This window comes from Ranitomeya variabilis, chromosome 4 (genome assembly GCF_051348905.1).
Source record: "Ranitomeya variabilis isolate aRanVar5 chromosome 4, aRanVar5.hap1, whole genome shotgun sequence".
Taxonomy (NCBI): Eukaryota; Metazoa; Chordata; class Amphibia; order Anura; family Dendrobatidae; genus Ranitomeya; species Ranitomeya variabilis.
In genome coordinates, this window is record NC_135235.1 from 381406005 (window position 1) to 381433236 (window position 27232).

At 42.3% G+C, this 27232-nt stretch overlaps 1 protein-coding gene across 1 annotated transcript in view; it reads left to right on the forward strand.

The window, feature by feature from the left end:
* The window catches only part of LOC143764824 (E3 ubiquitin-protein ligase DTX4-like), a 118794-nt gene extending 92759 nt beyond the window's left edge, over window positions 1-26035 (forward strand). Inside the window, exons 7-9 of the mRNA XM_077250813.1 lie at window positions 11656-11817; window positions 17294-17383; window positions 24039-26035. Coding sequence (XP_077106928.1) covers window positions 11656-11817; window positions 17294-17383; window positions 24039-24251 — 465 coding nt within the window. The 3' untranslated portion in view covers window positions 24252-26035. The remainder of the gene's footprint in view (window positions 1-11655; window positions 11818-17293; window positions 17384-24038) is intronic.
* Window positions 26036-27232: the final 1197 nt, after the last annotated feature.

Consider the following 27232-nt stretch of genomic DNA (forward strand, 5'->3'; position numbering starts at 1 on the left):
ACGACAGGTGGTGAGTTCTCCTTCAATGGAAGTCTTCACACAGATATAGGACAGATATCTGTCTGAGATGGTTTAGTGCAGTGTTTCTCAACTCCAGTCCCCAAGACCCCACAACAGGTCATGTTTTCAGGATTTCCTTAGTATTGCATAGGCGATGGAATTAATGCTTGAGCAGGTGATTAAATTATCACCTGTGCAATACTAAGGAAATTCTGAAAACATGACCTGTTGTGGGGTCTTGAGGACTGGAGTTGGGGAACACTGGTTTAGTGAATCCTGCATTGAGCAGGGGGCTGGACACGATGTCCCTTCTAACTCTAACATTCTATGATTCCATGTAATGTTTTAGCTATTATTCACAGGGCAAAAACATCATTGCTCCTTCATTTAAGCGTCATCCACTTAGCCCTAGCCTAGAGGTTGACTTCTGTGTTAGTATCATATTTTTTTATTAATGATTTTTAATTCTATAAACAAATACTTTTAAGATTATGAAATTACATATTGTAAAATTATTTTTTTTATTGATCATTCACTGAGGGCTGCCATTTTTTTGGTGGTGTGTCAGAGCAAATATGGCAGACACCGGCCTTAAGAGACTGCTGTCGATGTCGGACCCTATATCCGATGCTGTGGCCTCAACAGCTGTTAATTATGCACGAAACCCCTGTCATGCGCAGTTCACAGCTGTGGGGGAGGGAAGGCGCCATTTTATTGTGGCCTAGCACTATGCACTGACAGGCAATTTCCTTCTTGCACCACTACTTACAGTCTTCAGTGGTAAACAGCAGAAGTAGTGGCAGTAAAAACAGGTCGGCAGCCTGTTAAAATAATTTTTAATATTTTATACTATTAAAAAAATTGTAACTATTTAAAACAAAAATTGAAGACAATATTTTTAATTTTTAATTTTTGATGATACATAATCTTTAACCCCTTCACAACACAACCAATTTAGTTTTTTTTATTTTAGTTTTTTTTCTCATCGTCTTCCCAGAGCCATAACATTTTTATTTTTTTTCCACACAAGCATATGAGGGCTTGTTTTTATTAAAGTGTGATGAAACTATTAAAAAATGAAGTGCAAATCTGACATTGTTTTTTGGGAACAGTTTTTATGGCGTACACTGTGTGGTAAAGAAAAAAAACCTTTCAATATGTTTCTCCCCATCAGTTTTTTTTATTGTTTTAGTAGTGAAAAAAAGAATCAGAACTTTTTAACCCCTTCATGACCCAGCCTATTTTGGCCTTAATGACCTTGCCGTTTTTTGCAATTCTGACCAGTGTCCCTTTATGAGGTAATAACTCAGGAACGCTTCAACGGATCCTAGCGATTCTGAGATTGTTTTTTCGTGACATATTGGGCTTCATGTTAGTGGTAAATTTAGGTCGATAATTTCTGAGTTTATTTGTGAAAAAAACGGAAATTTGGCGAAAATTTTGAAAATTTCGCAATTTTCACATTTTGAATTTTTATTCTGTTAAACCAGAGAGTTATGTGATACAAAATAGTTAATAAATAACATTTCCCACATGTCTACTTTACATCAGCACAATTTTGGAAACAAATTTTTTTTTTGCTAGGAAGTTATAAGGGTTAAAATTTGACCAGTGATTTCTCATTTTTACAACAAAATTTACAAAACCATTTTTTTTAGGGACCACCTCACATTTGAAGTCAGTTTGAGGGTTCTATATGGCTGAAAATACCCCAAAGTGACACCATTCTAAAAACTGCACCCCTCAAGGTGCTCAAAACCACATTCAAGAAGTTTATTAACCCTTCAGGTGTTTCACAGCAGCAGAAGCAACATGGAAGGAAAAAATGAACATTTAACTTTTTAGTCACAAAAATGATCTTTTAGCAACATTTTTTTTATTTTCCCAAGGGTAAAAGGAAAAACTGGACCACGAACGATGTTGTCCAATTTGTCCTGAGTACGCTGATACCTCATATGTGGGGGTAAACCACTGTTTGGGCATACGGCAGGGCTTGGAAGGAAAGGAGCGCCATTTGACTTTTTGAATGAAAAATTGGCTCCAATCTTTAGCGGACACCATGTCGCGTTTGGAGAGCCCCCGTGTGCCTAAACATTGGAGCTCCCCCACAAGTGACCCCATTTTGGAAACTAGACCCCCCAAGGAACTTATCTAGAAGCATAGTGAGCACTTTAAACCCCCAGGTGCTTCACAAATTGATCCGTAAAAATTAAACAGTACTTTTTTTTCACAAAAAAATTATTTTAGCCTCAATTTTTTCATTTTCACATGGGCAACAGGATAAAATGGATCCTAAAATTTGTTGGACAATTTCTCCTGAGTACACTGATACCTCACATGTGGGGGTAAACCACTGTTTGGGCACATGGTAAGGCTCGGAAGGGAAGGAGCGCCATTTGACTTTTTGAATGAAAAATGATCTCCATCGCTAGCAGAGACCATGTCACGTTTGGAGAGCCCCCGTGTGCCTAAACATTGGAGCGCTCCCACAAGTGACCCCATTTTGGAAAGTAGACCCCCCAAGGAACTTATCTAGAAGCATAGTGAGCACTTTAAACTCTCAGGTGCTTCACAAATTGATCCGTAAAAATTAAAAAGTACTTTTTTTTCACACAAAATTTCTTTTAGCCTCAATTTTTTCATTTTCACATGGGCAACAGGATAAAATGGATCCTAAAATTTGTTGGGCAATTTCTGCTGAGTATGTTGATACCTCATATGTGGGGGTAAACCACTGTTTGGGTGCACGGCAAGGCTCGGAAGGGGAGGCGTGCCATTTGACTTTTTGAATGGAAAATTAGCTCCAATCGTTAGCGAACACCATGTCGCGTTTGGAGAGCCCCTGTGTGCCTAAACATTGGAGCTCCCCTACACGTGACCCCATTTTGGAAACTAGACCCCCCAAGGAACTTATCTAGATGCATAGTGAGCACTTATAACCCCCAGGTGCTTCACAGAAGTTTATAACGCAGAGCCGTGAAAATAAAAAAATAATTTTTCTTTCCTCAAAAATGAGTTTTAGCCCAGGATTTTTTAATTTTCCAAGGGTAATAGGAGAAATTGGACCCCAAATGTTGTTGTCCAGTTTGTCCTGAGTACGATGATACCCCATATGTGGGGGTAAACCACTGTTTGGGCACACGGCAGGGCTCGGAAGGGAAGGCACGCCATTTGGCTTTTTGAATGGAAAATTAGCTCCAATCATTAGCAGACACCATGTCACGTTTGGAGAGCCCCTGTGTGCCTAAACATTGGAGCTCCCTAACAAGTGACCCCATTTTGGAAACTAGACCTCCCAAGGAACTAATCTAGATGTGTGGTGAGCACTTTGAACCCCCAAGTGCTTCGCAGAAGTTTATAACGCAGAGCCGTGAAAATAATAAATGTGTTTCCTTTCCTCAAAAATATTTTTTTAGCCCAGAATTTTTTATTTTTGCAAGGGTAACAGGAGAAATTGGACCCCAAAAGTTGTTGTCCAGTTTCTCCTGAGTACGGTGATACCCCATATGTGGGGGTAAACCACTGTTTGGGCACATGCCGGGGCTCGGAAGGGAAGTAGTGACGTTTTGGAATGCAGACTTTGATGGAATGCTCTGCGGGCGTCACGTTGCATTTGCAGAGCCCCTGATGTGCCTAAACAGTAGGAACTCCCCACAAGTGACTCCATTTTGGAAACTAGACCCCCCAAGGAACTTATCTAGATGTGTGGTGAGCACTTTGAACCCCCAAGTGCTTCACAGAAGTTTATAACGCAGAGCCGTGAAAATAATAAATGTGTTTCCTTTCCTCAAAAATATTTTTTTAGCCCAGAATTTTTTATTTTTGCAAGGGTAACAGGAGAAATTGGACCCCAAAAGTTGTTGTCCAGTTTCTCCTGAGTACGCTGATACCCCATATGTGGGGGTAAACCACTGTTTGGGCACATGCCGGGGCTCGGAAGGGAAGTAGTGACGTTTTGGAATGCAGACTTTGATGGAATGGTCTGCTGGCGTCACGTTGCATTTGCAGAGCCCCTGATGTGCCTAAACAGTAGAAACACTCCACAAGTGACCCCATTTTGGAAACTAGACCCCCCAAGGAACTTATCTAGATGTGTGATGAGCACATTCAACCCCCAAGTGCTTCACAGAAGTTTACAACGCAGAGCCGTGAAAATAAAAAATCATTTTTCTTTCCTCAAAAAAGATGTTTTAGCAAGCAATTTTTTATTTTCACAAGGGTAACAGGAGAAATTGGGCCCCAATGTTTGTTGCCCAGTTTGTTGTGAGTACAGTGATACCCCATATGTGGGGGTAAACCACTGTTTGGGCGCACGTCAGGGCTCGGAAGGGAAGTAGTGACATTTGAAATGCAGACTTTGATGGAATGGTCTGCGGGCGTCACGTTGCATTTGCAGAGCCCCTGATGTGCCTAAACAGTAGAAACACCCCACAAGTGACCCCATTTTGGAAACTAGACCCCCCAAGGAACTTATCTAGATGTGTGATGAGCACGTTCAACCTCCAAGTGCTTCACAGAAGTTTACAACGCAGAGCCGTGAAAATAAAAAATAATTCTTCTTTCCTCAAAAATTATGTCTTAGCAAGTAATTTTTTATTTTTGCAAGGGTAACAGGAGAAATTGGACCCCAACAGTTGTTGCCCAGTTTGTCCTGAGTACGCTGGTACCCCAAATGTGGGGGTAAACCACTGTTTGGGCACACGTCGGGGCTTGGAAGGGAGGGAGCACCATTTGACTTTTTGAATGCAAGATTGGCTGGAATCAATGGTGGCGCCATGTTGCGTTTGGAGACCCCTGATGTGCCCTAACAGTGGAAACCCCTCATTTCTAACTTCAACACTAACCCCAACACACCCCTAATCCTAATCCCAACTGTAGCCATAACCCTAATCCCAACCCTAACCCCAACACACCCCTAACCACAACCCTAACCCCAACACACCCGTAACCCTAATTCCAACCCTAGCCCTAATTCCAACCCTAACCCTAAGGGTATGTGCCCACGTAGCGGATTCGTGTGAGATTTTTCCGCACGACTTTTGAAAAATCTGCAAGTAAAAGGCACTGCGTTTTACCTGCGGATTTACAGCAGATTTCCAGTGTTTTTTTGTGCGGATTTCACCTGCGGATTCCTATTGAGGAACAGGTGTAAAACGCTGCGGAATCCGCACAAAGAATTGACATGCTGTGGAAAATACAACGCAGCGTTTCTGCACGGAATTTTCCGCACCATGGGCACAGCGGATTTGGTTTTCCATAGGTGTACAGGGTACTGTAAACCTGATGGAAAACTGCTACGAATTCGCAGCGGCCAATCCGCTGCGGATCCGCTGCCAAATCCGCACATGCCATAACCCTAACCCTACCCGTAACCCTAACCCTAGTTCTAACCCTAACCCTAGTTCTAACCCTAACCACAGTGGGAAAAAAAAAAAATATATATTTTCTTTATTTTATTATTGTCCCTATCTATGGGGGTGATAAAGGGGGGGGTTTATTTATTATTTTTTTTATTTTGATCGCTGTGGTAGAACCTACCACAGCGATCAAAATGTACCTGTAAGGAATCTGCCGGCCGGCGGGCGTACTGAGCATGCGCCCGCCATTTTGGAAGATGGCGGCGCCCAGCGAGGAGACGGCCGGACACCGGGAGGATCGGTAAGTATGAAGGGGTGGTGGGGGGGTGGATCTGAGCACAGGGGGGGTGATCGGAGGACGGGGGGAGCGGACAGCAGGACGGGGGAGCGGGCAGGAGCACGGGGCAGCGGAGCACAGGACGGAGGGGACCGGACCCCATAACGGAGCGGTGGGGGGGCGATCGGTGGGGTGGGGGGTGGTCACTTCAGGTTTTCCAGCCATGGCCGATGATATTGCAGCATCGGCCATGGCTGGATTGTAATATTTCACCTGTTTTTTAGGTGAAATATTACAAATCGCTCTGATTGGCAGTTTCACTTTCAACAGCCAATCAGAGCGATCGTAGCCACGGGGGGTGAAGCCACCCCCCCTGGGCTGAAGCACCACTCCCCCTCTCCCTGCAGATCGGGTAAAATAGGAGTTAACCCCTCCACCCGATCTGCAGGGACGCGATCATTCCATGACGCCACATAGGCGTCATGGGTCGGATTGGCACGGGTTTTCATGACGCCTATGTGGCGTCATGGGTCGGGAAGGGGTTAAAAAAATTTTTTGATTGTTTCTCCATTTTCCAAGACATAGCGTTTTCATTTTTCAGCTGTGTGTGAGGGATTATTTGTTGCAGGTCCACACTATGTTTTTATTGGTACCATTTTGAGATAGATGTGACGTCATTTTGTGGTATTACAGCAACAACAAAAAAAACGCATTTTTGGCTTTTTTTTTATTTTTTCTATGTTTATGTTATTTACTAATCAGGTTAATTGTTTTTATATTTTGATACATCAGACTTTTCTGCATGTGGCAATTTTTTTTAATCTATATTTTTAATCCCGACCTTGGGATTTTTCGTTTTTGCATATTTGTCTTTTGGTCCCCTTCTTCCCAGAGCCATAACTTTTTACGTCAATATGGCCATGGGAGGGTTTGTATTCAGTTGGAAGAGTTGTACTTTTGAACTACACCATTGATTTTACCATATAGTGTACTAGATAACAGGAAAATAATTCTAAGTGCAGTGAAATTGCAATTCCAAATTTTTTTTTTTTACCATATTCTCCAACCTGTGGATACTATATTATGTAGGAAAGCAGAATTTTTTTTTCTAATTTTGTACACTGCGCTTTCAAATGTGTTTTCTGGGTTTTTGGGCCTTAGGACATGCATAGCAGGGCTGCCAGCTACAACGTGCGTCCTCTTGTATTCCCATGATGTACATTTATGATGATATACGGTAATTGCCTCTTACCCATGATCATTATGCCAGACCATTATCATGGGTAAGAGGCAATTACCGTATATCATTTCCTTATGTGCACGTGTCACGTTTTATAATTATTTAACACTGTGTTTGGCAATCTCCCTATACCTATATATTGATTGGGTTACAGTTATAAAGAATGGAGGTTGCCAAATACTATCATGTCTCCTCTTTTCCCAATTTTAAGACTCCTGCGGGATTACCTTTTTTACATTTTTTGCACTGAGCAATATGCACTGTGATATACTGTATATTATTACCCGGGTGTCTAGGGTTCTCCCACTTGTTTATATTGTATGCCTCCCTTTGCTCCATGGTTGTACTGCTGCCCACCTATTTTTTTAAATAATTTTTGGTGTATGGATTTGATTAACTTTTTGTACTATCTTGTCTATGTGTACTTTTTGATTACTAAAGACAATTTTTGCACTTTTTGACATACAGTGGGTATGGAAAGTATTCATACCCCTTTAAATTTTTCACTCTTTGTTTCATTGCAGCCATTTGGTGAATTCAAAATAGTTCATTTTTTTATCATTAATGTACACTCTGCACCCCATCTTGACTGAAAAAACAAAAATGTAGTAACATTTCCAAATTTATTAAAAAAGAAAAACTGAAATATTCCATGGTCATAAGTATTCAGACCCTTTACTCAGTATTGAGTAGAAGCACCCTTTTGAGCTAGTACAGCCATGAGTCTTCTTGGGAATGATGCAACAAGTTTTTCATACCTTGATTTGGGGATTCCCTGCCATTCTTCCTTGCAAATCCTTCTCCAGTTCCATCAGGTCGGATGGTGAACGTTGGTGGACAGCCATTTTCACATCTCTTCAGAGATGCTCAATTGGATTTAGGTCAGGGCTCTGGCTGGACCAGTCAAGAATGGTCACAGAGTTGTTCTGAAGCCACTCATTTGTTATTTTAGCTGAGTGCTTAGGGTCATTGTCTTGTTGGAAGGTGACATTCGGCCAAGTCTGAGGTCCAGAGTACTCGGGAAAAGGTTTTCATTCTGGATATCTCTGTACTTGGCCGTATTCATGTTTCCTTCAGTAACAACCAGTCATACTGTCCCTGCAGCTGAAAAACACCCCCATAGCATGATGCTGCCACCACCATGTTTCACTGTTGGGATTGTATTGGGCAGGTGATGAGCAATGCCTAGTTTTCTCCACACATACCGTTTAGAATTATCACCAAAAAGGTCAATCTTTATCTCATCAGACCAGAGAATCTTATTTTTCATAGTCTGGCAGTCCTTCATGTGTTTTTTAGCAAACTCTATGTGGGCTTTCACATGTCTTGCATTGAGGAGAGGCTTCCGTCGGGCCACTCTGCCATAAAGGCCCGAATGGTGGAGGGCTGCAGTGATAGTTGACTTATGGCACTTTCTCCCATCTCCCTACTGTATCTCTAGAGCTCATCCACAGTGATCTTGAGGTTCCTCTTTACCTTTCTCACCAAGGCTCTTCTCTCACAATTGCTCAGTTTGGCTGGACAGCCAGGTCTAGGAAGACTTCTGGTGGTACCAAACTTCTTTCATTTAAGTATTATGGAGGCCACTGTGCTCTAAGGAACCTTGAGTACTGCAGAAATTCTTTTGTAACCTTGGCCAGATCTGTGCCTTGCCTCTGAGCTCCTTGGCCAGTTACTTTGACCTCATGATTCTCATTTAGTCTGACATGTACTGTGAGCTGTGAGGTCTTATATAGACAGATGTGTGCCTTTCCAAATCAAGTCCGATCAGTTTAATAATTAAAGTTTAATTAAACATAGCTGGACTCCAATAAAGAAGTAGAACCATCTCAAGGAGGATCACAAGGAAATGGACAGCATGTGACTTAAATATGTGTCTGAGCAAAATGTCTGAATACATATGACCATGTGATATTTCAGTTTTTCTTTTTTATTAAATTTGCAAAAATTACTACATTTCTGTTTTTTTTAAGTCAAGATGGGATGCAGAGTGTACATTAATGTAATTTTTTTTTTTTTTAACTTTTTTGAATTTACCAAATGGCTGCAATGAAACAAAGAGTGAATAATTTTAAGGGGTCTGAATACTTTCCATACCCACTGTAGCAAATCTCTAATATTTACCTATACCCTTTAGAGGTCAAGCCATACTATTATAAGGATATTTAAACTCTTTATGTCTCTTATTCACTCTCTATAGCTTTTTGAGAGTATCCTTGCTAAGGAATATGTATTTTGCTGCACTGCATCTGTTCTGGTATGTTCTTATGATAAGCAGCAGTGCCTCATCCTCGGGATTCATGTGGGTCTCATTCAGGGCCGGACTGGGACTAAAATTCAGCCCTGGCATTTGAAGTTACACAGGCCCACTTGTCACATGGTGACTATATAATATCTTTGTACACTTGTAGGCAGGGCTGGTTTTAGGCAAAGTGGGGCCCTACACCTAGGCAAAGTTTAAAATGGGGCCCCAAATGCTAACATATTGCACATCACACAAAAGCATTTCGGTTGCACTGGCGATGTGCTGCTGAGAACAATGATTTTTGTTCCAGCAAAAACAATCTGAATATGCAGCATTTTACTTTAGTAAAATACACCCCATAGTCCTCCATATATTATAATGTGCACCACAGTCCTCCATATAGTATAATACACTCCCTATAGTCCTCCATATATTAAAATACACTGCTCAGTCCTCCATATAGCATAATACACTCCCCATAAGGCTCCATATAGTATAATGCATCCATGTAGTACAATTCACTTCCCATAGTATAATGCACCCCATAGTTCTTCATATAGTATAACGTATTCCCCATAGTCCTCAAAACAGTATAATGCACCCCACATATAGTATAATGCAGCCACCACCCTACAGAATATAATGCAGCCACCCCAGAGTATAATGCAGCCACCCCATAGAATATAATACAGCCTACCTCCCCATAATATATAATGTAGCCCCCATAGAATATAATGCAGCCCCCCATAGTATATAACACAGCCTCCCCCATAGAATATAATATACCCCCACAATAGTATATAACAGCCACATAATATAACACGGCCTCCCCCATAGAATATAATATACCCCCATAGTATATAGTAGTATATAGCACAGCCCACATAGTAGTATACAGCACTGCCCACACAGTAGTTTACAGCACTGCCCACACAGTAGTATACAGCAGAGCCCACACAGTAGTATATAGCACAGCCCACACAGTAGTATACAGCAGAGCCCACATAGTAGTATATAGCACTGCCCACATAGTAGTATACAGCACTGCCCACACAGTAGTATACAGCACTACCCACATAGTAGTATACAGCAGAGCCCACATAGTAGTATATAGCACAGCCCACATAGTAGTATACAGCAGAGCCCACACAGTAGTTTATAGCACAGCCCACATAGTAGTATATAGCACAGCCCACATAGTAGTATATAGCACAGCCCACACAGTAGTATACAGCAGAGCCCACACAGTAGTATATAGCACAGCCCACATAGTAGTATATAGCACAGCCCACATAGTAGTATATAGCACAGCCCACACAGTAGTACACAGCAGAGCCCATGCAGTAGTATATAGCACAGCCCACATAGTAGTATACAGCAGAGCCCACATCTCTCCTCCCCCCTAGAATGGCCCCACAGTCCAGTAAAAAAAAACAAAAAAAACACAAGCTCTTCACCTTTCCTCGTGCCCGCGCTGCCTGCTCCCTGCTCCTGTCTTGGCGGCTGCCCCTGCACTGCCTGGGACACAGCGAGTGCGCGCGCACCCACAGTGTCAGAGGCAGAGCGGGGAATGATGGGAGAGGGAGCGTCTGGTGACGCCCTCTCCTCCATCATTGCATTCAACTGTACCGGCGTATGACGCTGGTATAGTTGAATGCGTCGGCAACGCTGGGGGGGGGAAGGTGAGTCGGCGTGCAGTGGCCCACTACTGGCACCGGCCCTTCTGGCATTTGCCAGAACTGCCCGATGGCCAGTCCGGCCCTGGTCTCATTGATAAAATCTGTATATACTATCCGTAATGTAATATCCTGTGGATATGGCATAAATGTAGGAGATCAGCATATCCATATATTGGCGAATTCAGATGTGATGGAATTGGTGTGGATTTGAGATGCAAATTCCACACCACACATTCAGAGGAGTTTATAGTACATATTTCATGTATGTACACATGTACAAATAATATATGTGGGGGGGTCATTTTGTATCAGGAAAAAAAAAGCCAAAATTAATTTTCGTAAGATACAAAAATATATTCTGTCCTCGTTTGTGTTCTGGGAAACTGGGTAAAAAATGAATAGGGTGGGGGTACTGAAGTGCAATTTTGCACAGGCCACTATTCGGGCTAAGGCTGTCCCTGAACCCATTGGCACCCAATGATCAAGCCATAGGAGAGCTGATGGACACATAGAATGATTTGCCCCCAATCTCTCAAAGCAGCATTTAACAGGTTAACAACCACGAGCGGCTGTTGGAGGCAGATCCTGGTTGTAACACGCAGCCATTACCTGCTGATATGGGGTGAGCTCACCCTGTGAGCCGTCTCTATACACCCACTACCGACTTGCTCAGTACATGTATGGCTTATGTCAGTAAGGGGTCTATGGATGTCTTTTGTGTCTATGGAAAAAATGTTCAATGTTTATATACTTTACTGATAAACTACTGAGATCTAGTAATTCATGTGCATTACATTTACAACTTGCACTTATATTTATTTCACTTATTTTTCACATTTTGTTTTCTTCCTCAACAGAATGGTACTTTACGATGTCCAACTTGTCAAACGTTATATGGTGTGAAAATTGGGTCTCAGCCTCCAGGAAAGATGACTTTCCACGTCATTCCTCATTCCTTGCCTGGATATCCTGACTGCGAGGCCATACGTATAATTTATTACATTGCTCCTGGAGTACAGGTACTATTAAGTACAAGTATAAGAAAGTTTGTGGATACAGCTCACCCCGTCCAGTATAAGTGTGGTGTTCAATCTCCTTCTTGGGCAAGACAAGGCTTGTTAGGCATCCAGCGCTCCGTTCAAAGGAATAATAAAGGTTTTTCAATCCAGTACAGCAAATTAACCCCTTAGTGACAGAGCCAATTTGGTACTTAATGACCGAGCCAATTTTTACAATTCTGACCAGTGTCACTTTATGAGGTTATAACTCTGGAACGCTTTATCGGATCCCGCTGATTCTGAGATTGTTTTTTCGTGACATGTTGTACTTCAAGTTAGTGGTAACATTTCTTCGATATTACTTGCGATTATTTATGAAAAAAAATGGAAATATGGCGAAAATTTTTAAAATTTTGCAATTTTCAAAATTTGTATTTTTATGCCCTTAAATCAGAGAGATATGTCACAAAAAATAGTTAATAAATAACATTTCTCACATGTCTACTTTACATCAGCACAATTTTGGAAACAATTTTTTTTTTTGTTAGGGAGTTATAAGGGTTAAAAGTTGACCAGCAATTTCTCATTTTTACAACACCATGTTTTTTTTAGGGACCACATCACCTTTGAAGTGATTCTGAGGGGTCTATATGATAGAAAATAACCAAGTGTGACACCATTCTAAAAACTGCACCCCTCAAGCTGCTCAAAACCACATTCAAGAAGTTTATTAACCCTTTACTTACTTCACAGGAACTAAAACAATGTGGAAGAAAAAAATGAACATTTAACTTTTTTTTGCAAACATTTTACTTCAGAACCATTTTTTTTAATTTTCACAAGTGTAAAAACAGAAATTTAACCACAAATTTTGTTGTGCAATTTTTCCTGAGTACGCCGATACCCCATATGTGGAGGTAAACCACTGTTTGGGCGCACCGCAGAGCTTGGAAGTGAAGGAGCACCGTTTGACTGTTTCAATGCAGAATTGGCTGGAATTGAGATCGGACGCCATGTCGCGTTTGGAGAGCCCCTAATGTGCCTAAACAGTGGAAACCCCCCACAAGTGACACCATTTTGGAAACTAGACCCCCCAAGGAACTTATCTAGATGTGTGGTGAGCACTTTGAACCCCCAAGTGCTTCACAGAAGTTTATAACGTAGAGCCGTGAAAATAAAAAATCGCATTTGTTTTCACAAAAATGATTTTTTCGCTCACAAATTCTTATTTTCACAAGGGTAACAGGAGAAATTAGACCACAAAAGTTGTTGTGCAATTTCTCCTGAGTACGTCGATACCCCATATGTGGAGGTAAACCACTGTTTGGGCGCACCGCAGAGCTTGGAAGTGAAGGAGCACCGTTTGACTTTTTCAATGCAGAATTGGCTGGAATTGAGATCGGATGCCATGTCGCGTTTGGAGAGTCCCTGATGTGCCTAAACAGTGGAAACCCCCCACAAGTGATACCATTTTGGAAACTAGACCCCTTAAGGAACTTATCTAGATGTGTGGTGAGCACTTTGAACCCCCAAGTGCTTCACAGAAGTTTATAACGTAGAGCCGTGAAAATAAAAAATCTCATTTTTTCTACAAAAATGATCTTTTTGCCCCCAAATTTTTATTTTCACAAGGGTAACAGGAGAAATTAGACCACAAAAGCTGTTGTGCAATTTCTCCTGAGTACGTCGATACCCCATATATGGGGGTAAACCACTGTTTGGGCGCACCGCAGAGCTTGGAAGAGAAGGAGTGTCGTTTTACTTTTTCAATGTAGAATTGGCTGGAATTGAGATCGGACGCCATGTCACGTTTGGAGAGCCGCTGATGTGCCTAAACAGTGGAGACCCCCCACATATGACACCATTTTGGAAACTAGACCCCTTAAGGAACTTATCTAGATGTGTGGTGAGCACTTTAAACCCCCAGGTGCTTCACAGAAGTTTATAACGTAGAGCCGTGAAAATAAAAAAATCGCATTTTTTCTACAAAAATGATCTTTTTGCCTCCAAATTTTTATTTTACCAAGGGTAACAGGAGAAAATGGACCCCAGAAGTTGTTGTACAATTTATCTTGAGTACGCCGACACCCCATATGTGGGGGTAAACCACTGTTTGGGCGCATGGCTGAGCTCGGAAGCAAAGGAGCGCCATTTGACTTTTCAATGCAAAATTGACTGGAATTGAGATCGGACGCCATGTCGCGTTTGGAGAGCCCCTGATGTGCCTAAACAGTAGAAACCCCCCAAAAGTGACCCCATTTTGGAAACTAGACCCCCCAAGGAACTTATCTAGATGTGTAGTGAGAACTTTGAATGCCCAAGTGCATCACAGAAGTTTATAATGCAGAGTCGTGAAAATAAAAAATATATATTTTTTAACAATAAAGATTTTTTAGCCCCCAAGTTTTTATTTTCACAAGGGTAACAAGAGAAATTGGACCCCAAAAGTTGTTGTCCAATTTGTCCTGAGTATGCTGGTACCCCATATGTGGGGGTACACCACTGTTTGGGCGCACGGCAGAGCTCGGAAGGGAAGGAGCGCCATTTTGGAATGCAGACTTTGATAGAATTGTCTGCGGGCGTTATGTTGCGTTTGCAGACCCCTAATGTACCTAAACAGTAGAAACCCCCAACAAGTGACCCCATTTTGGAAAATAGACCCCCTAAGGAACTTATCTAGATATGTGGTGAGAACTTTGAATGCCCAAGTGCTTCACAGAAGTTTATAATGCAGAGTAGTGAAAATAAAAAATATTTTTTTTCCCACAAAAAAGATTTTTTTAGCCCCCGAATTTTTATTTTCACAAGGGTAACAAGAGAAATTGGATGCCAATATTTGTTCTCCAATTTATCCTGAGTATTCTGGTACCCCATATGTGGGGGTAAACCACTGTTTTGGCACACGGCAGAGCTCGGAAGAGAAGGAGCGCCATTTTGGAATTCAGACTTTGATAGAATTGTCTGTGGGTGTTATGTTGCGTTTGCAGAGCCCCTGATGTACCTAAACAGTAGAAACCCCCACAAGTGACCACATTTTGGAAACTAGACCCCCTAAGGAACTTATCTAGATATGTGGTGAGAACTTTGAAAGCTCAAGTGCTTCACAGAAGTTTATAATGCAGAGTAGTGAAAATAAAAAAATATTTTTTTTTCCAACAAAAAAGATTTTTAGCCCCCAAGTTTTTATTTTCACAAGGGTAACAGGAGAAATTGGACCCCAAAAGTTGTTGTCCAATTTATCCCGAGTACGCTGATGCCCCATATGTGGGGGTAAACCACTGTTTGGGTGCACGGCAGAGCTCAGAAGGGAGGGAGTACCATTTGACTTTTTTAGCGCAAAATTGGCTGTCGTGTTTGGAGACCCCCTGATGTACCTAAACAGTGGAAACCCCCAAATTATAACTCCAACCCTAACTCCAACACACCCCTAACCCTAATCTCAACCCGATCCATAATCCTAATCACAACCCTAACGATAATCACAACCCTAACCCCAAAACAGCCCTAATCTCAACCCTAACCATAACCCTAATCAAAACCCTAAATCCAACACACCCCTAACCCTAATCCCAACCCTAACCCTAATCCCAACCCTAATCCCAAACGTAACACTAATCCCAACCCTAATCCAAACCCTAACCCTAATCCCAACTCTAACCCTAACTTTAGCCCCAACCCTAACCATAACTTTAGCCCCCGTCGTCACAAAAAAAGTTCAATGTAACCTTTTTTTTTGTACGTCGCATCCGCCATTTCCGCGCATGCGTGGCCGTAACTCTGCCCCCTCCTCCCCAGGACATAGACTGGGCAGCGGATGCGTTGAAAAACTGCATCCGCTGCCCACGTTGTGCACAATTTTCACAACGTGCGTCGGTCCGTCGGTCCGACGCATTGCGACCGCCCCGTACCGACGCAAGTGTGAAAGAAGCCTAAGGCTACTTTCACACTAGCGTCGTACTCGGCCCATCGCAGTGTGTCGGGCCGACGTACCGACGCTAGCGTTGTAAGCGCCGCACAACGGGTGCAGCGGATGCTGTTTTTTCAACGCATCCGCTGCCCCATTGTGAGGTGCGGGGAGGCGGGGGCGGAGTTCCGGCCACGCATGCGCGGTCGGAAATGGCAGACACGTCGCACAAAAAAATTACATGTAGTTTTTTTTGTGTCGACGGTCCGCCAAAGCACGATGCATCCGTCGCACGACGGATGCGACATGTGGCAATCCGTCGCAATGCGTCGCTAATGCAAGCCAATGGAGAAAAAACGCATCCTGCAAGCACTTTTGCAGGATGCGTTTTTTCTCCAACGACGCATTGCGACGGAAGCCAAAAAACGCTAGTGTGAAAGTAGCCTAACCCTAACCCTAGCCCTAACCCTAACCCTAAATTTAGCCCCAACCCTAACCCTAACTCTAACCCTAACTCTAACCCTAACTCTAACCCTAACCCTAACTCTAACCCTAACTCTAACCCTAACCCTAACCCTAACCCTAATTTTAGCCCCAACTCGTCTTCTCCTGCCGGCCGGCAGATGGCAGCAGATGGCGGGCGCACTGCGCATGCGCCCGCCATGATGAAAAAGCCGGCTGGCAGGAGAAGACAGAAGAGGACCCAGGGACACCGGGTGAGTATGTTAGGGTCCCCGAATCCCCCTATTTCTCTGTCCTCTGATGTGTGATCACATCAGAGGACAGAGAAATAACTGATCGCTTTTTTTTTTTTTTTTTTTTTGCGGTCGCCGGTAAACTGTTAATTACCGGCGATCGCAAAGCAGGGGTCGGTGCAAACCGACCCCGATCATGTTCTTTGGGGTCTCGGCTACCCCCGGCAGCCGAGACCCCAAAGATCTTCCGGGTGCCGGGCGGCGGGCGTACTGCGCGTGCGCCCGCCATTTTTTCCCGGAAAAAAGATGGCGGCGCCCATCGGGAGCCACGAGGAGCACCGGGAGAGGTAGGTAAGTATCGGGGGGCTATTGGGGGCCATCGGGGACCACATTTCTCTGTCCTCCGATGTGCGATCACATCGGAGGACAGAGAAATTAAACGGCAAATCGCGTTTTGTTTTTTTTTGTTGCGACCGCCGGTAAACGGTTAATTACCGGCGATCGCAACTCGGGGGTCGGTAAAACCCCCCCGAATCATGTTCTCTGGGGTCTCGGCTACCCTCGGCAACCGAGACCCCAGAGAAAATCCGACTCTGGGGGGCACTATTCACTTTTTCCACAGCGCCGTTAATTAACGGCGCTGTGGTTTAAGTACCCTTAGCGGCCGCCGTTAAAAGGCGTATCGGCGGTCGTTAAGGGGTTAAAAGCAAAAAATCTTTACTATGACTCCATTAAAATAATAATACAGAAAAATACAAAAGACATTTCGACTCTGGTTGACTCTTAATCGTAGATAAAGAAAATACACACCAATGGCAAAGCTACTATAGAGAACGTTGTAGTTGATTGTAATATTACAGTGTTTTCTTTAAAAATTATTTTTCATTTTTCACCACAGGGTCCAGGCCAGCCTCACCCAGGAATGAAGTTTACAGCACCCGACTTCCCACTTCACTGTTACCTCCCTAACACTAAAAAGGGGAGAGAGGTGAGTGTCACATTGCCATTCAGTACGTAGGACAAGTTGATTGACTACATCAGCAGAAACTATGAGTCACTTTTGTAAATCCAGGATCTGTTAAGTTAAAGACAACTGAATTATGAATGTATAAGATATTCCCTAAAGTAGAATATGACATGCTGTGCATTCAGTTGTGTTGAAACTTAAAAGGGCTGTCTGATCTAAAACTATAAGTGTGCAGTCACTTTATGTGACTGCAGACTTGTTAATCCTCACATTGTGAACACTGCACACTGTCAGGACTCTCCGGCTCCGGGATCAGTCGGTCATATGATTGTAAGTATGCAATATGCATATTCCTGGCCACATTCTGACTAGACTGGCACGGCCTCGTTCAATGCAAGTGTATTGAGTGAGGCAGGAAACAGTCTAGTCGAAATATGGCCAGGAGTATGCATATCGCATACTTGCAGTCCCATGGCAGCCTCCTCCTGAGGAGGATTAGCAAGTCTGCAGTCACATAAAATGACTGCTGACTTGTAGTTTTAAACCAACCCTTTTAAATTTACAGCTTAAAGGTGTTGTCGATGTTTGGTACAAAAGTCTGCAGTTACTCTATGTGACTACAAAATCCTTAAAGAACAGAGCCACATAATAACACAGCAGATCCCAATCAATGATAATAAGGTCCCTGTGTATGCAAAAACGGACTAACAGCCCCTATCATTTATCTAAATACACAAAGCTCAACACAACAAAATGACTAAAGGGTCAAAAAGGTATATAGAAAATTACAATTTTATTAATTAAAAAACAACCAAAAAATTAGGTCAACATACAAAGTGCAAGGGAAAAATATGCAAAAGTTTGAACATACATTGTGGAAAATGTAAAAGTCAGGACGCGCCGGGACATTGGAGATAAACGAGGCAAAAATACTATAGCCTCCTATGAGGGCAAAAGTCACAGTACATCCATGTAGAACCCCAAACTAACAAAAGGGTTAACACTAGTTCAAGCCCTAACGTGCCTGCACTCAGTGCCGCAGTAAATTGCCACAGCACCTATACATAATATAAAGTAACCGCCTCAGAGTAAAAGTGTAGCCATAATTACCAAAATGTACGCGATTCCAGGCATCAACACACCAGTGCCCCGACGCGCGTTTCGGACCTTCCTTCTTCCAAGGGGGCCTATGTGACTGCAGACTGCTAAATCATGACATTATTCCCCTTGCTAGTCTGAGGTCATGCGATTTGCATACGTGCAGTCATTTGCCTACTGGAATGTAAAAGTAATAAAAGTGAATTTAGAGGAGCCAGATGAGTCTAGTCAGCACATGACTTCAAGTATGCAAACTGCATACATGGTGAGTACTAGGGAATCGTGACAGCTTGCACACCGCACACTGCCACGATTTTGCACATAGTGTCTGCAGATATTTGTCCCAAAACCCCTTTAAGGGTTTTATAAAGATAGATAACTATACTTAATCCATGGCAATAAGCCTATAATCACTAGGCATAATTGGCAGAATAATGTGTAGGAATAGAAGAAACAAGCCAAAAACTAAACAAAAGATGATTTTCTTGTTTATTACATTTTTAAGAGGTAGACTTCTTGTATTAGGCAACAATCCATCTTGAAATCCAAGTATTTAATGCAACTCATTCCTACTGCCTCTGTGAGCATTGTTATTGTCGTTTGTCACCATTATAGGAAGGGAAGATGACTTGCGTTTACATAGTTACATAGTTACATAGTCATTAAGGTTGAAGGAAGACTTTACGTCCATCTAGTTCAACCCATAGCCTAACATGCCCTTACATGATCCAGGGGAAGGCAAAAAAAACCCATGTGGTAAGAGTAAGCTCCACCATGGGGAAAAAAATTCCTTCCCGACCCCACATACGGCAATCAGACTAGTTCCCTGGATCAACGCCTTATCAAGGAATCTAATATATATATACCCTGTAACATTATACTTTTCCAGAAAGGCATCCAGTCCCCTCTTAAATTTAAGCAATGAGTCACTCATTACAACATCATACGGCAGAGAGTTCCATAGTCTCACTGCTCTTACAGTAAAGTAAAGAATCCGCGTCTATTAACCTTTTTTCCTCCAGACGTAGATGATGCCCCCTTGTCCCTGTCACTGGTCTATGATTAAAAAGATCATCAGAAAGGTCTTTGTACTGTCCCCTCATATATTTATACATCAACATAAGATCACCCCTTAGCCTTCGTTTTTCCAAACTGAATAGCCCCAAGTGCAATAACCTATCTTGGTATTGCAGACCCCCCAGTCCTCTAATAACCTTGGTCGCTCTTCTCTGCACCAGCTCCAGTTCAGCTATGTCTTTCTTATACACCGGAGACCAGAACTGTGCACAGTATTCTAAGTGTGGTCGTACTAGTGACTTGTATAGAGGTAAAATTATGTTCTCCTCATGAGCATCTATGCCTCTTTTAATGCATCCCATTATTTTATTTGCCTTTGTAGCAGCTGCCTGACACTGGCCACTGAATATGAGTTTGTCAACCGCCCATACTCCCAGGTCTTTTTCATTGACGGTTTTGCCCAGAGTTTTAGAATTAAGCACATAGTTATACATCTTATTACTTCTACCCAAGTGCATGACCTTACATTTATCCCCATTAAAGCTCATTTGCCATTTATCAGCCCAAGCTTCTAGTTTACATAAATCATCCTGTAATATAAAATTGTCCTCCTCTGTTTTGATTACCCTGCAGAGTTTAGTGTCATCTGCAAATATTGAAATTCTACTCTGAATGCCCCCTACAAGGTCAATAATAAATATGTTAAAAAGAAGAGGGCCCAATACTGACCCCTGTGGTACCCCACTACTAACCGTGACCCAGTCCGAGTGTGCTCCATTAATAACCACCCTTTGTTTCCTATCCCTGAGCCAACTCTCAACCCACTTGCACATATTTTCCCCTATCCCCATTATTCTCATTTTATGTATCAACCTTTTGTGTGGCACCATATCAAAAGCTTTTGAAAAGTCCATATTCACTACATCTACTGGGTTCCCTTGGTCCAGTCCGGAACTTACCTCTTCATAGAAGCTGATCAAATTAGTCTGACATGATCGGTCCCTAGTAAACCCGTGCTGATATTGGGTCATGAGGTTATTCCTCTTCAGATACTCCAGTATAGCATCCCTTAGAATGCCCTCCAGGATTTTACCCACAGTAGAGGTTAAGCTTACTGGCTTATAATTACTGAGTTCAGTTTTTGTCCCCTTTTTGAATATTGGCACCACATTTGCTATACGCCAGTCCTGTGGTACAGACCCTGTTATTATGGACTCTTTAAAGATTAAAAATAATGGTCTATCAATGACTGTACTTAATTCCTGCAGTACTCGGGGGTGTATCCCATCCGGGCCCGTAGATTTGTCAATTTTTGTGATTTTTAGACGCCGCCGTACTTCCTGCTGGGTTAAGCAGGTAACATTTAATTGGGAATTTTTATCACTAGTCATATTGGCTGCCATGGGATTTTCTTTTGTAAATACTGATGAAAAAAAGTCATTTAGCATATTGGCTTTTTCCTCATCCTCATCCACCATTTCACCCAGACTATTTTTAAGGGGGCCAACACTATCATTTTTTAGTTTCTTACTATTTATGTAGTTAAAGAATATTTTGGGGTTATTTTTGCTCTCTCTAGCAATGAGTCTCTCTGTCTCAATCTTTGCTGCCTTGATTTGCTTTTTACAGAATTTATTAAATTTTTTGTATTTATTTAATGCCTCCTCACTACCTACTTCCTTTAATTCTCTAAATGCTTTCTTTTTGTCACTTATTGCGCCCCTTACAGCTTTATTTAGCCATATTGGTTTCCTCATATTTCTAGTATGCTTATTCCCATACGGTATATACTGTGCACAGGTCCTATCCAGGATGCTAATAAACGTCTCCCATTTTCTTTGTGTACTTTTAAGTCTCAGGATATCGTCCCAGTTAATTGCACCAAGATCCTCTCTCATCCGTTGGAAATTTGCCCTCCTGAAGTTTAGTGTCCTTGTCACCCCTCTACTACACATCTTATTAAAGGAGACATGAAAACTTATTATTTTGTGATCACTATTCCCCAAGTGACCCCCAACCCTTATATTTGATATGCGGTCTGGCCTGTTTGTTAATATTAGGTCTAGCAGTGCCCCTCTTCTTGTTGGGTCCTGAACCAGTTGTGAAAGGTAATTGTCTCTCATAGTTGTCAAAAACCGATTACCTTTACTGGAACTGCAGGTTTCTGTTCCCCAATCTATTTCAGGGTAGTTGAAGTCCCCCATAATAATGACTTCTCCTTGAGTCGCAGCTTCATCTATTTGCTTTACGAGGATATTCTCCATTGCTTCCATTATTTTTGGAGATTTATAACAAACCCCTATCAGTAATTTATTATTTTTTCCCCCTCCCCTTATCTCCACCCACAGGGACTCTACATTTTCATTAGATTCACCTATATTATCACGCAGGATGGGTTTTAAGGTTGATTTTACATACAGACACACCCCACCCCCTCGCTTATCTGTACGGTCATTTCTGAAAAGGCTATAGCCCTGCAAGTTAACAGCCCAGTCATGGCTCTCATCCAGCCATGTTTCAGATATCCCCACCATGTCATAATTATGTTCCAACAACATTAGTTCTAATTCGTCCATTTTGTTGTCGAGGCTTCTGGCATTAGTATACATGCACTTGATGTTCTTCTCTGTACCTCTATTCTTTCTTAAATTACTAACTGTTCTAACCCCACCCCTCATGCCACCGCCACCCCCAACTTCCTTATTTGTGCCCAGGTCTCTATCTGCACTATCTTCCCCTCCTATAAAATGAATACCCTCCCCCCATTCCCTAGTTTAAACACTCCTCCAACCTTCTAGCCATTTTCTCCCCCAGCACAGCTGCACCTTCCCCATTGAGGTGCAGCCCGTCCCTAGCGTAGAGCCTGTAGCCAACTGAGAAGTCGGCCCAGTTCTGCAGGAACCCAACCCCCTCCTTCCTACACCAATTTTTGAGCCACTTATTAACCTCCCTAATCTCCAGTTGCCTCTCTGGCGTGGCACGTGGTACAGGCAGTATTTCGGAAAATACCACGTTGGAGGTCCTTGCTTTCAGCTTGCAGCCTAATTCCCTGAAATCATCTTTAAGGACCTTCCACCTACCTCTAACTTTGTCATTTGTGCCAATGTGCACAATGACCGCTGGGTCCTCACCAGCCCCTCCCAGTAATCTGTCCACCCGATCAGCGATGTGTCGGACTCGAGCGCCAGGTAGGCAGCACACCGTTCGACGATCCCTGTTTGTGACAGATTGCCCTATCTGTTCCCCTAATAATTGAGTCCCCCACTACCAGCACCTGTCTGGCCTGCCCTGCTCTTCTATTTCCCTCCTTACTGGAGCAGTCACTCCTCCGGCTTTCAGAGGACATTCCTGGCTGCAGCACTGCTACCCCTGTACTGGCACCCCCCTCATCTGCCAACTTAGCAATCTTATTGGGGTGAGCCAGATCAGGACTAGCCTCCCTGGCACTCTTCCCTCTACCCCGCTTTCTGAATGTCACCCAGCTACCTACTTCACTGTCCTGCAGCTCCATCCTACCATCCCCCTCCTCATCTATCCCATTGAGCATCTGCTCTGTGAGCAGAAGACTCCTCTCCATATTGTCTATGGATCTCAGTGTTGCCAGCTGCACATTTAGATCCAGAATCTGGGATTCCAAATGCACAATGTGCTCACATCTCGCACAGCAGTATGCACCCTCGACCGGCTGATCAAGGACTGCATACATGTGGCAAGATGTGCACTGGATGGCATTAACAATAGTGGAGCACATTTCCTAATGGGGATTGCACCACACAAACGTTAAAATAAAAAATAAATACAAAGTATTAATTAAAAACAGACAGCAATTCCTCCCTTGGAAACTCCCTGATTCCAAAGTCACTGAATCACAAGTCACACTTACCGCCGTCCACACTTACGCTCAGGTCACACTCGCTATGCTGAAGATTTATAGATTTTTTTTTTCTCTATTTCCCTTCAACAACAAGCCACCTTGCTGTTCAAATGCACTTCCAAAAAGGACTTGAGCCCCAAACAGCTGCCCCTTATAAACCCTTGATTATGACCGCCCACCCTAAGTTAACCCCTTGTGAATATAGCTACTCCCAATTCAGCAACTCACACAAATTCACACAGGTATTTTTTAAAGGCTTTCCAAATACCTCCTCACTGAATCACAAGTCACACTTACCGCCGTCCACACTTACGCTCAGGTCACACTCAGCTCGCTCACACTCGCTATGCTGAAGATTTATAGATTTTTTTTCTCGATTTCCCTTCAACAACAAGCCACCTTGCTGTTCAAATGTACTTCCAAAAAGTGCAGGAATTCTGGTCGGCCTTGTTCTGTATTGATGTAGAGTCTGCACTATGCTTAGCATTAATGTTTTGTTTCTGGGCGAGTCAGAGGTGGTGGGGAATTTGCATGTTCTGACATTGCCCTTTCCTTGTGTTCGTATTCTTCCCAGTACTAGTAGCTGTTCTGAACTGATAATAACACAATTCCTTAATATACTAACAAAGTGAAGCTTTTACCGTAAATCAACGTGGAGCTCTGATTCTGGTGTTTGTTTCCATATAGGTTCTTCTTCTCCTGATAAAAGCTTGGGAAAGCCGTCTCCTTTTTCCTCTCCTTCCCTCACATCTCCCTGGTGTTCCAGACTCTGTGTCCATTTCTCGAATCCCCCTCAAGACAGAGTTTGGATCGAATGTAACTGGAAAAGGATTTCCAGACTCCCGGTATCTGGACAGAGTTTTGCATCAGCTTCAGGACTGGGGGGTGTCGGTGGACTGATCTGGTAGATCAAATGCCAGCACCATACCAGCATAGTTTGCTTTACGTCACTGCTGTGGTTACATTAACCAGTCATATCTCAAGTATTCAGTTGTCTGCTTTTAGTGCAGAACAGAGTATTTACATTTGTATATACATTATATTTCTACCTTTTGTCTTTTTCTTCCTCTTAGTGTGGGTTCCTTGCAGGTTCGTCTACAGTATTGTGTTTATATACTACTGATCAGAATTGTTTTTTAGCCGCTTTATAAACAGTAAGTCCTGCATGGTACATATTTAATATGTGCTATGTATTTGTACATATATAATGGCATTATCATATAATGGTACACAATTTGGAAAAGTTGCTTAATGTCTTAAGCATTTCATATGATGATGTCAGCAATAATTGAAACTACACTTTATTATCTCAATGTGCCATGTTAAAAAGTTTCTCTTATTTTTACAATATAAGGATCCAGGATGATGAAGTTGTCACTGAGGAATTTTCTGCTGGGTCCACTTTAGTCAGCTGGATGTGCTTACGGAAGTAAAAACGAGTGGTACCTGAACAATGAGTGGCCTCATAAATATTAGAAAGTCTATGATCAGCTCTAGTCAAGTGTCATAAGACAGTAAAACCTGCAAAGAATCTATGTTTGTCTGTCTTCTGTTAGACCTCTTCCCATCTCTAGGAGATGCAGCTCATTGTACTTCACTTGCTTTGTTTGTCTAGAACAATGGAAATAAACAATGTTGACATTCTAGTCTTACTCTGGAACTTTTATATATGGCAAGCTTAACCTAAAAAAGTAGATTATTCTTGTTTTATTTCAAGGGAACTTATTAAAGTTGCCCAAACCATGGCCAGCATGAATCAGTACCTGACTGCATGACTGCAAGAGTGTTTCAGAGGAAATATACCGTAGTTTTGAAGATCTACATACACACATGGGTGAGACCTGTCAATCAATCAGAACACTGCGGAGATAGGCTGGACGAATCTTCTCACTAGACATCTGGACCATTTCAGAGAAAAATATATCTTGCTGCAATAATGAAGCCAGGCTCTGGTTCATGCTCTCCATGATTTGGGCAGCATGAATCGGCTGAAAGATTCAGTCCAAGAATGGCCTAATGTAATCAGGTGATTATCATGCAGCCTCCAATGCTTCATATCATTTATAGTTTCAACATATACTTTAAAATGTATTCTGAAACTACATTGCTTTGCTGTGTTTTTTATGTCTTTTTTTAATTAACTTAAGTATTTTGACATTTGTACTCATAGCTACTTTCTAAAGTCTAGTTGCCATTGTTAAAAAATAATAGTAGTTTAACATCGCCTTACTGTCAGAGAATGTTAAGTGCTAACGGTGTTACCTTACGTATTATATTGATTTTAGTTGTATTTATTCTTCTAAAGCATAGATTTTTTGTTCTTAAAGCTTTGTGGAAACTGTACGGAAGTGCACGCACTACAGCAGTCAGTCCGGCATTGGGCTTCTGCCTTTTCCTTTATGGAAAAAACTAAAATATACTTTTTTTTCAATTTTTTTTTCTTTAACAGAAACTTATTTAAAAATAAAATTCTAAATCTGAATTTTGTGATGGAGTTTCCAAACTCTTAGACCCAAGCCTGTTGATGACAGATAACAAGAGATAAAGGTCACTTCAGAATTTCTCATGTCAGTGGTACTCCCTGCGCGCTTTGGCAGTTCCTGGGCAGTAAGCCATACCACATACCGTATTTTGCGGATTATAAGACGCTCTGGAATATAAGATGCACCCCAAATTTTGAGGAGAAAAATAGGAAAAAAAATGTTTTAATAAAATGGTGGTGCTTCTTATTCTCCATGCGTCTTATTGCTTACCGGGGGTGGTGGCTGCGGTAAAGCGGGGTCCCAGGGTCACTACTGAAGGAGGCAAGAGTGGAGCGTTGTTGCAGGCCGCAGGCAGGGATGAGGGAGTGTTAAGCGCTGAGATCTCATCTCCCGAGATCTTGGTGCCAAGATCTCCATCTGTGCATGGGCCGCCCCCGGCGCCCATTTTCCCAGAGTCCTCCGCATAGTAAACCATGTAAGTTAAGGGGCTCTGGGCTTTCATAAAATGTCGGCAGAGCCCCCTCAGCACTGAACACCTGCAGCAGCGCACATTCGAACACCCCCTCATCCCAGCCGGCGGCCTGCAGCAACAATCCACTCTTTCCTCCTCCAGCAGCGACCCTGGAACCCTGCTCCACCACGGTCGGTAGGGTATATCCGTATTATCAGACGCACCTCCATTTTCCCACAAATTTTTTGGGGAAAAAAGTGCATCTTATAATCCGAAAAATACGGTACCTACTGTAGCTCCTTCATCCATGCAGTTCGATGACCACTGATTTTGAACTATTGCCAATTTACCAATTTTTTTGCCATTACATTTTATTTTTCTCCTTGCCAATGGTGGATGTTGATTATATTTTTTTAACTATGCTATCACATGTCTAGTTTTAATTCAAGACTAAATATTGTAGTCACTGACAACATTTTAATGTTACACTGTTTCTTAGATACACAATGCTGTTCGACATTTTCATACATAAAAGTTACAGGTAAAATTCATACCATATATGTTCATTCTTCATTGCCATTGCCTGATGACTTCCAGATAGGGTTACTTCTAGGTGAAATCTTTGTGTGCCTTCTCTTCAAATGTTGAGATTATTTTTTGTAATGCTGTAAGCCAGAAGTTACCACCAATGGACTCATTTGGCCTTTTTAACTATTATTATGTACAATTTTATTGCATTTTTTTTGCCGGTCAGTAAAATATTTTAAAACTTTTTTGTCTTGAAATTGGAAAATAAATACAGATCTACTTTATTTTGTCCACAGATTATAGAAATCCTAATGTTAAGCATAATTAACAAATAACCAAGAGGTAGGGAAATATTTCCTGAATTGTTTGTATGATGTAGCAGTCAGTGCACTTGTATTTTGGAAGTAGCATTACACTGT